Here is a 10772-nt window from a genome sequence, read left to right as displayed (position 1 = left end):
CTCATTTGGGTCACAGGATAGCTGCCTCTTTATTCACAGAGGCAGATGAAAGGCATGAGATGATACTAGCTGCCAACAATTCACTCTCTGACAAATGATCTCTCCACCCCCCCAGTCCCTCCAAGTGCTAGAGGTCCTGAATCAGGTCCCCCCCTTCTGAAACCATAGCTGGAAAAACAGAGCAGTTACTGAAACACCACGGGCTGCTGTATTTCTCTCTGCTTTCTGATTTCCAAGGCACAATTTCAAACTTCTTTTGCTCAAAGAATAAACAGCAGAGAGGTGTTTTTAAAAAAGAAAGCAGAGCCTGTGACCTCCTCGTTTGGCTTCAGGAGTTTGGAGGAAAAGCCCCCGTAACTGAAGGCACCGTGTAGCTGCAGCAGAGCAGCCCACCCGGCCAGCTCCCGCTCCTTCACTGTGCGTGGGCTTGCCAATCTTTTTATTGTATTTACAAAGACACTCGAGGTTTGGGAATTCCTTGGTGAGCACTTTGTATGAACGTGTCTCTTCCTGTCGGCTGCCTGTGAGCGGCTCCCTGAAACCACGGCTGATGTCGGGGAAGGACCCGCTGGGCAAATCTGCTCCCTGTTCCTGCTCGGAAAACCCAGCACCTCCCTTGCAGAGCCCTTAGTGCCCTGAGGAGTTGAGGATGTGCAGGATTTGCTTTAGTCTGCGATGAGCAACTCCCTCACTGCCCTGTGGGTGGGGGAATCCACCAAAATATGTCATGCTCTCACGGCTGGCCGACCGACTGAAGCAACTGGCATTTCTGTCAGTCCTAGATAAGAGGGAGGTCACTGCTCCGTCTCCTCTGCCCGCTGCCTCCCTGTGCTGGCACTCCCGGGTCTGGCACAGCACCACGAGCCCTCAGAAATCCCTCCGAAGTGCGGGGAGAAGACAGTCATGACGCAGAAATGGCCTAGCAGAAATGTCCACGGGAAGCGTTGCCCTGGTTTTGTTACAGAGAGATGAAGCAAAAATAAGAGCGAAGGAGCTGCTCTGGCAAAACCGATTGCTGCAGAAGAGGCGGGAGAGACGCAGCCCTCTTCCAGGCCGGGACTCCGGCAGCCGGGTGGCACATGGCGTATCAAGGCCAGATGAAATACGGAGGCAGTTCTTGAGGGTGCACCTGCCTGACTTTTTCATCTGCTTGGCAAGACGAGGTGTCAGATGTGGGAGCTACGTGCAAGGCAAGGAAGCGGGGTGGGATGGCACAGCTCCCACCTCCAGCACTGACACTCTCTTTGGTGAAGGGAAAACAGTCTCACGGCAGCAAAGATGCACTGAAAAGGTCGTTTCTATTGTGGTGGCTGCTGCTATTGCAAAAGACGGTGAGCTGCTGGCTCCTCCCTCCGGGGTGAGATACAGGCGAGATGACCTCGCCATGGAGGGAGAGGAGAGAGCTTAAAAGGTCGGAGAATAAACCAAGCATTAAAATTGCAGGCAAGTCCAGGCTGGTTTCCTTGAAGGACACTAGAGACATGGTGCTTGACTGAGCACAGTAGACACTCCCAGAGCTGATCTCCCGATACCAACACAATCTTTCAATATTTCCTTTCGCTTCTGCAGTGGGCTGAAAACATCTATCTTCTGAAATATTTATCTCACCTACTTCTTCCAGTAGAGATCAAAAGGAGTGTGAAATGCACCTGTAACCTGATGGATCATCTGGTACCTTCGGTAACTTTTAGCAGGGGGAGGTGCCAAATCACATTTACGTCTCCAAGCCCAAGCTCTAAAGGATCAGACACCAATTACCACAGATAGGCAAAGGGCACTCACTGGTAGAGGTGACAGGCACCTCGTGTTACCTACAGCATAACGGGAGTACTGAACTCTCCTGGGAAGAAACTTAGCACGAGTATTTGAACACTAGGATAGAGGCACTGAGAGGGTGAGATATACCCCATGTCCCTCGGAGTGGGAGAACAGGCGCTCGGTGCCACCGTGCCTTTCCGAGCTCGAGCGGGTCAGGGACAGCCAGGAGGCCACTTCTCCCACCCCGAGTGCAGCGTTTTAGCCGCGCATGGCTCACCTGTGGACTGGGACACTGGGAGTGCAGAGCATTAACTACCATTCCCGCTTCTTGCAACATCTAGGTCTGATTCCTTTCTGGATCGTACCTGGTATTACTGCTTGCACCCAAAACACTCCTAAACTAGTTGTCTGCCCAGCAGCTTTCCTGCAGCCTCCTGTCAGTGCTGCGCCTGCCCTGTACAGTTCAGGAAAACTGACGGTAGTCTCTGACTGTAGCCTGACTGTCCACAAGCAGCAGAACAAGTCGGCTTCCTGCAAAACCCATGCACGGAGCCTTCAAGCAATGGCGGCAGGAGAGGACACACAAGTCTCTTCCCAGCAACAATTTAGCAGCTATACATTATCAGGGTGAAGTTCTCCAGCCCAGCCTCAGCTGACTGAGCTTCCTCATTCCTTTCAAGGCGCCCAAGCAGTGAGCTGAACTGGCAGCACCCCCCTTGCAGCAAACATCTGCAGCTTTGGCTTGTGGGGAGCAGCTGAGAACAAAACCGCTTCCCCAGGGAAGATGAGGTCCCCAAAGCAAGGGCATTGCTTAGAAAAGATCTGGCTGACACGGGTACATGCAGACTCCCCACATCCCAGCACAGAGCCTTGCCCCATCCAAACCTCCCTGGAGGGCCTCATGTCATCAAAAGTGTCTTCAACATTATGGTTTCTGGCCAGCAACCCTCCCAGTTCCAGTGAGGTCTTCAGGCCAACTTTGCAATCCCTGAGACATTGAGACAAACCAGAACAGCTTTCCCAACCATTTTGCTCAGTATTAAATTCAGTGACTTTTAGCACAATCGTTTATTAACTGCCAGCACTCTACCTGGGAGTACGGTACATGGCTGGGAGGGAAATTAACTGTTCCTGCACCTGCAAAGTGAAGGGAAAACATTATTTCCTCCAGATTTGTGTGGTAAGGCTAGAAAGCACAAAATCTGAAAAATTCAAACCAAGCAAGAAGTCAGCAGTGACCGTTCAGGATTTAGCCATGTCCCTTACCCTGGGGACTTCACTCTGCATGAGGAACTAGGCAGGAAGAGCCAGAGCCCCCTGAGACAGGAGCTGGCAGTCCCAGAGACCCCTTCCTTTCAGCAAACCTGTCTGCTGCCCTCCTCTGACCTTCTTCTGCTTTGCCTAGCTCCCTGTGAGTCTCCCAGGAAAGCCCCGCATAATGAAATTGCCCGATTCCTCCAGCTGTTCCCCCATTACCCACCCGCCATGCCAAGGCTGCTGTATTTCCACCTGCCACTGAGAACGCGGAGAGCGCTTAATGGATTATGGCTGGGTAAACAGTAAAACGGAGCATATGCGAACACTGCGGCCTCCCCCGTGCCTGCCGTGCTCCTGCTCATTAGAGGGGGCGAGGTCTGCTGGGCAAATCTTTCAGGGCCTGAGGCTGCAGTGCCGGGCGTTCCTGGACGCAGCTCAGACTGGAGAGCCTGGCTGCATTGAGGGGGACTGGGGAGGGCAGAGGCGATGAGGATGGATGGACCGAACCCGGGAGCTGCCGCCGTGTATTGACTTGTGCTCACTGATCTGTTCAGGGACCCCGGGAGGAGCTGGCTGGAGGGGGGCTGCTCGAGTCCCGAATGCTTCTGAGACAGGAGAGAGGACAGGGCTCTCTGGATCAGGCTGTAAGCGACATGCGACAGCCAAGATGTGTCTCAGAGGGGTAGGCATGGGGACTGAGCCAAAGAAGAGGAGAAGCAGCCCGCCTCCCTGCATACTTTGTCCTCCAGGGCTCCTCAACCAGCACATCAACTCCTACATTTTTGTATCAACAGACACATAATGGTTTGATTTCTCATTCTTTAAAACTCAGTGCTCATTCAACAGTTTCACACACAAACAATGTAGACACAGGAATGTACACAGAAGTATTAAATGAGATAGATCTTTATTAGAAGCTTCCAGCATATTTTATCTGTTCTCCTCCTCCACAAAACTCCTCTTACTGGATATACAGCTACTATAGTCCATATAGAGCCTGTACATCTCTCTCTCTCTCTTTACTGCTACATATCTCACTGTACAATTGCACAGTGTGCTCTCTTATCAGCAATAATACATGGTCTTCAGTACAATCCTACACACATTAAAATTGCATGGCACTCTGCATTACAAGGAAAGAGCTAAACCTCTCCTCTCTGGTTTCGTAAGAAAACATTGCCACAGACCGTTCCTATAAAGCTCACAGGCAGATCCGCACAGGTATTCTGGGCAGATTTCCCCCAGTACCTTTGTGGATCTGGTCCCCAAGTGCTTAACAAATCTCACATTCTCGCTGTTATCAGACTTGGGAGTGAAGAAAAACTGTCATGAATAATGCCCTTGAGTGATCAGGAAGGCACTAGAGACAGGGAAGAAACTGAACCACGTCCTTTTCATTTTTCCCCCCACCTTCCGTTCTGGGTCTCCTCCAGCCCTCTCCAGCCTCACAAGGTTACACACTCAGCCACAGCACCTCCTCACCCGACATCTCCTCCCCGCCAACTTTATGTCCCTAGGATGGGAGGCAGCGGAGGGACCAAGTGATATATCTAGACCCTTCACCTGGTGATTGTCAGAGCCAAACATGTGTATGTGCCTTTTCCTCCTCTCCAACATGCTCCTGTCCTCGTCAGGGCTCTTTCCTGAGGCTTCCCTGAGCTCAGCCCCTTTCCCTGCTGCCCCTGCAGCCCCTTTCCATCCTGCGCAGCCTCCTGCAGGGCCCTTCCCGGCTGCCCCTGCCTCTGGCTCTGGCTGCGTGACACCTGCCCTTCCTCTGCTTACAGGGGCGAGGTGTGTCCTTGCAGTGGGTGCTCCTCACCTGCAGGGACAGACACCGCAGCTGCAGCTCTGGCTCAGCGGGGCTGAGGCGGCCACATGCAACAGAAACACCGTCTCAGCCTCCTGAACTGTTAGACTGAGCCGTGACTTCTTGGAGTGAAATCCAAGAGGATGAGTCCTCCTGCGGTGAGCCAAACCGGTCATGGGAGACCTGGGCCTTGCCAAGCGAGCGGCCCCTTCATCCCTCTTTAGCTGCTGCCCAGCTAGCCGTGCGCAGCCAGCACATGCTTAGCAAAGCACCATGTTTGGACAGAGACAGCTCTTCCCCAAAGCTCTCTCCTCTCTTCCTTCACAGATACCCCAATCCTTTCATAGGAACGGAAGCACTTCCCCGGTTTCTTCTGCTCTCTCCTCCCTCCACTACCTCAGTGCCTTCCTTTGCCACCACGTGACTTCAGCAGGGAGGACGGACAAGCAGCGCCCTGGAACAGACACTGTGACTACTCCTAGGAGATAGCACAAGTATGCAAGAAGTGTACAAAGAAAGAACAGACCCAGCCCACGCTGGGCTCCTATCCTGTCCAGTACAGGTACAAACTGCCTACCGTATTGTAAATGACTATCACCGGAAGGATCCTGCTTCCTGTGACATCCTGCCCCATTTAGGGATGGGTCCAGAGAAGTCTTGGTGCTGGGATCCAGGCTTCTCACACCGCCCAAGAACAAAATCCCCAGCCTCTGCCTCCACCATCCTCGCCTGTCCTCAGGAAGCACCTCTGGTGTGCGCTGAGCCTAGGTCCGGGGCTGTCCTTCTCTGACCTGCCTTCGGAAGTAGCGGATGGCAGAAAGCGTGCCAAAACTTGCCAGGAACACTGGAAAAGAGGCCAACACATTTCCAGAGTGAGTCTGGGTGCTTCTTCCAGACATGAAGATCTTTTTCCAAACTTGAAGATCACAAGCTACTTGGCTCACTCTGGTCCATGGGACCTAGGGGGGTCGCTCCCCTCCCTCTCTCAGACCCCTTCTGCCTTTGCTCTTCATCCCCACCACACTGTGCTTGTTCCCAGTGCGTTCAGTCCTGAGCTGCCCACAGCCTGGCCGACCACATCTAGTCCTATAGTTTGGGCGCACGGATCACACCACCATTTCACAAGAAACGTCTGTTTTTAAGGGAAACACAACATAGACTTCATGCGTGTGGTAGAGATGGGTGGTGGTTAGATATACAGGTTCATGTGGAGATCTAATGGGTCTAATCTCAGATGAGAAGGCCACAGTAGGAAATCTCACCAGGGCTTTAGGACAGTCCCTTCATTTTCTATTTCTGTTTGGACCAGGAAGATGCCAAGAAAAATATCATTTTGTGGGTTATCTGTGGATACTCTGTTCCCAGCCAAAAGCAGAAAATACCCAAACCCCAGAATCAGAAAACATAGAGATACAAAAAATAACTAATCGAGATTATACAGAGAATCAAGCTCTTCTCTGTACTTTCAGCTAATGTTTTTAGCTTGTCTTATAAGAGAGGTCAAATTCCCCTGATCTGTTCCCAAGCAAAACTGGGAACCCAAGCCATGCCTTTGGACTTCCCAGTTTAAATTCAGACTTGACTTTGATTCACGTGTTAGAGCCTGGGACATAGACAGGGAAATTCAACTTGTTAGAACCTAAAATGCCGAAAGACAATTGCTAGTCCAGGATGTCAAACTCTCTCTTGCCTCCCCTCCTCGCCGGGGTGCTTACTGCACGCTGGGTTATGCAATCCTGAGGGCACGAGGCCCGTATCCCGCTTTTCGCACCCTCTCTGAAGCCACATCTACCATCTAATACTAAGAAGGCAAGGAGGAGCAGGCCAAAAGCTCCTTGTGATGACTGCGCTGAGCAACTTTAGCTAATGAGCTATTCTCAGCCCGGGGTGTCAGCTTCCTGTGTGACCTTAGTGGGGAACATTCCTCCCCCGGACAAGCAGCAAGAAGCCCTGGCCCCGGCGTCTCGCCCCGCGGCGGGGGCTCTCCGGTGCCCACGGGCTGGACCCCGCGCTCAGCTGCTGCAGCCAGGGCAGGGCTGCCGCACTGGCTGTCCCATGCCCTGCTCATCCAGCGACCCGTACCCCTTGGGCCACAGGTCAGCTAATTCGTGCTGCCCGCGCTTCCTCTCTCCCCACCAGTTATTCAAATGCTGTGGTTGGAGAGGAGAGGAACCGACAGAGCGCCGTTTACTCGCAGGACTCGGTGCACCAGGATAATACTTCAGCTAAGCTGTATTTAGAAAAAAGATTATACCTTTACAGCACGTTAGAAAAATATGTGCATTTGCTCTAGCTGAGGTGACGAGTATAAACCTGCATACTCGAGGTCCTGATTCAGGTTCTAGCCAGCACGGATCCTAAAGAAACCTCTCTTCCCCTGACACACTGGTACTGGTCCCTGTCAGAGGCTGGATGGATCAGGGCCAAAGCTAGGAATACAGACTTGTCCTGTGGCTCAGTTCAGGTCAGCAGTCACTTTGTGTGGGGAAAGGACAACGTAAGTGAGTAGGAATCAGGACTGCCATTTCTATAGGAGAGAGAAGGTATTAGAAAGTAACAGGACACTTTGGAAAAGCAGGCAAATGACTGCATTTTCCCATAGGCACTGTTAGGTGTGTTAGCATCCCTGCCTTTCTCCCTGCCACATCCTCCGCAAGGTCCTTCCCACCCCTCTCCCGCCAGGCTGGGCACCATACGTACTGGTCTTCCAGGCATCCGGAGCCTGCAGGTCAGAGGTCTTCACCGCCCAGGATGCAAAGGCACAGAAGACGAGGCACATGTCTTTGTGGGTCAGCGCCAGCGGAGCCTCGGGCCTCCCTGCGAGAAGAAGAGCGCGAGGCTTGGGATTTTACGACGCCTCCTCTGCCACAGCAGGCTCCAGTCCCTTTGGGGCAGTGAGTCCCTTGCGCTCCCAGAGAAATACATCTTTGTCACACATTTTTCCTCCCAGAAGACCTTTTTTCACCATTGGCCAAGTCAAACATGTCTAATTAGGACTCAGGTACGTCTCCTAAGGAGAGGGGCACATTTTTCACCCCCTCAGTTTTACACTTTGTTAAGAGCCCGAGGCAAATATTTGTTAATGCTGGAGCACGCTCCCATGGGCCTGGGAGGCACAGCCAGCAGACGTGCCACCTCCAGGACCTCTGACTGCCTCACCACCTCCCTGCATTTCTTCCTAGTGCACCCCTGTGGGGTGGCTGGAAGCGGGGAGCAGATTTAGGAGAGAGCATTTCCTGGGCTGGCTGCCGATGCACGGGGACTGCAGGCAGGCCCCTCTGGGCAGGGTCGCCTTCCTGCAAGACAATGCCCCGAGACGCACGCAGCTCTAGTACAACGCATAGCCCCCTGAGAAGCACCAGTGCTCAGCATCTCTCCAGAGATCCCACCTCACTCCCGCTGCCTGCTAGGACCAGGGAGGGAGACAGCCCTGAGCGCTCTGCATTTCGTTCTCTGCTGGAGTTCCAGTCTAGCACAACTTGAAGACATGTTGCAAGAGTAGGTTATTTTTGCTCCTATGTTTATCTGATCAGGCTTTTAATTAAAGCCGGCTTATTAATTAGCTATGACCATGGCAAAGGGTTTTTTCCTCTGTGCAAACAGACTGGAAGCTCTATTTTGAGGCACCCTTTGGGATGACTCATTCATTGTTTGATTTTAATATTAACTGTGAGGCACTGTGGCTGTAAGCATCATACGAGCTTTAAGATAAATATGCTGGCTGTCCTAGTGGGTCAGACTTGCCCTCCCTTTATTCCTGCTTCTCTTACCTGCCTCCAGTAACAGTCAATGTTCAGGTAACCTCTGAGGTCTCTGGAAGGTGTTTTCAAACTAGGGTGTGTTTTAAAGTCCCCCTCATCTCTTTCAGCTGGAAGCCTTGGACATGTTCCACTCTGTGCACACCTTTTCCCCCACCAATATTAGATGGATTAGCAGCCCAGCCTTAACAGGACAGCAGCTCAGCAGCCATCGCCTTATCTCAGGGGCATGAGTTCTTCAGTACAGAAGGATTCTGCTGCTTTGCCTCCCATTCCCTCATCAGAAATACAGGTATGTGGTTCCGCAGGCAGTCGGATGACACTGGGATGGGGGATTCCTATCTCTACCAGACCTTGCAGCCATGTTTAACACAGCTATCCACTTCAGTAAGTTTTTCTTGGCCAGAGTGCAAAAGAATAGATTAGATCCACAGTAAGTTATATCTGTTCAGGGTGACAACTGAATCACCTAGGACAGGGACTTTGGGCCAGACTGAGTTTCAGCCTGTTGCATGCATGCTATCATGACCACCTTTCCCCCAGGACTGGAGTTTGCAGGGAGCAAAGCAAGTTATGCCCAGAATATACTCAGATCCCTGTCCGTGCCTCCTGCAGCACCGGGAGCCAGCCTGTGGGGCCTGGCCAGCAGCACTCGCTTGGCATAGGGACAGCGTGAGCATCACAAGAGAGAGCCAATGCGACACAGCATGTCATGGTGGTGGCTTTAGCCACGCTTCCAAAGATCCCTGCTAAAGCCCAGGGCTGCTGTGTGGCAAGGTAACGTGCCAGGAGTGTGATTTCAGACCGGCTACACCTGGGGGAGCCCACCAAAATGCTCCCATCTGTACGGTGGCCTTAACGCCGCTGCGGCTGGAGTGGAGATGGCGGCAGCAGGGCCCGAGCTGGCTGCCAGGCTTCCCACGGGGCGGTGGGAGCAGGGGAGACCACACAAGGCAGAGGCACATCTCTACGCGCGGCGGCGAGCGGGGGCTGTCGGGCAGCGGGCAGGGGGTAACGGTGCTTTACCTGTCAGTGCAAGGGCCATGTCCAAACCTTCTGGCCGCGCCTGGCCTCTTCCCAGCGGAGCCAGCGGGACAAGGGGGAGCTTCTCTCCGGATCCTCTCCGCACGAGAGCCTGGGGGCCTGGGGCTTGGCCTCTGATGAGATGCATTGGCCTTTGCAGAAAGGACTTCAGAGCCCCCACAGCTTTCTTCACCTCAGAGGCTGGAGTGATTGAGAAAATCCCTGTCCAGCCCACCCTGTTCCCAGGCCTGTCTGGAAAGAAATGTTCATACACCTCAGGGACCGAAATAACCAGGGAATCTTTGACTGGAGCCGAGTCAGGATCCTCATTTTGCAGTGGAGCGTGGTCCAAGCTGCTGAACTTCTTTCGCTTCCTGTCTTTACCCTTGACTTTTTTCCTGTTTCCTTCTGGTTCATTGAAAAAATATTCATACAGTTCAGGCAAGGATATTTCCCTTTCCAAGGGTGTTTTCTCTCCCTCTATTGAGTTCCCCATTCCTTCTTCTTCCCCTTGGGAGTAACAGAAAAAATAGTCATACATCTCGGGCCAAGTCACGTCTAGGGTGTCTGCCCTTGCAGAGGCCTCAGCTGCAAAGCAAGGGGGGCCCAGCTCCCTGGGGGTCTCAGCTGGAGGCTCCCCATGAGCTCCCTCAGCAGCATCCCCTCCAGAAGCTGCCACGCTCTTGGGATGGAGAGGCTTCCCCAGTGCCTCCTGGCATGCCGCTCCTGGTGGAGCCACGGCTCCGCTGGCAGGGATCACCGGCACATTGTCACATATGCCCAAGCCACCAGCCTGCCCTGGCTTTGAATGCTTGGTGGCCTTCGCCTTCCCCAGGGGCTGCGCCCCTGGCTCCTTCACCTTCTGCTTCGGGGGAGTGCTCACGGCTGGATCGCTCTCATCCGTGCCAGGGCCGGGCACCAGCCATTTGCTCTCCCCTGCTTCCTCGCTCCCCAGCTTCACAGGAGCTGGCTTGGCTGCCTTCTCCTTCCCTTTGCTCTTTCGTGAGGACAGTGGTGAACTTAAACGTGCCTTCACGAGTACGCCAGTCCCCTGTGCTGCAGCCCCCACAGGCTCCCTGTCCCCCTGGGCTGCCTCGGCGGCACTGGCTCCACGTTGCTTGCGGCTCTTTCTCAGCTGCCCTGGCACCTTGGGCCTCACAACCTCTGGG

At 53.4% G+C, this 10772-nt stretch overlaps 1 protein-coding gene across 1 annotated transcript in view; it reads right to left on the bottom strand.

The window, feature by feature from the left end:
- Positions 1–3905: 3905 nt before the first annotated feature.
- The window catches only part of LOC103918027 (PGC-1 and ERR-induced regulator in muscle protein 1-like), an 8521-nt gene continuing 1654 nt past the window's right edge, over positions 3906–10772 (bottom strand). The window contains exons 3-5 of the mRNA XM_009325267.1: positions 9607–10765; positions 7523–7639; positions 3906–5666 (exon numbers count right to left, since the gene is read on the bottom strand). Coding sequence (XP_009323542.1) covers positions 5587–5666; positions 7523–7639; positions 9607–10765 — 1356 coding nt within the window. The 3' untranslated portion in view covers positions 3906–5586. The remainder of the gene's footprint in view (positions 5667–7522; positions 7640–9606; positions 10766–10772) is intronic.

Source organism: Pygoscelis adeliae, unplaced genomic scaffold (genome assembly GCF_000699105.1).
Source record: "Pygoscelis adeliae isolate BGI_AS28 unplaced genomic scaffold, ASM69910v1 Scaffold36, whole genome shotgun sequence".
Taxonomy (NCBI): Eukaryota; Metazoa; Chordata; class Aves; order Sphenisciformes; family Spheniscidae; genus Pygoscelis; species Pygoscelis adeliae.
The sequence above is the reverse complement of the archived record's forward strand: the minus strand, read 5'-3'. Positions and strand labels throughout refer to the sequence as shown.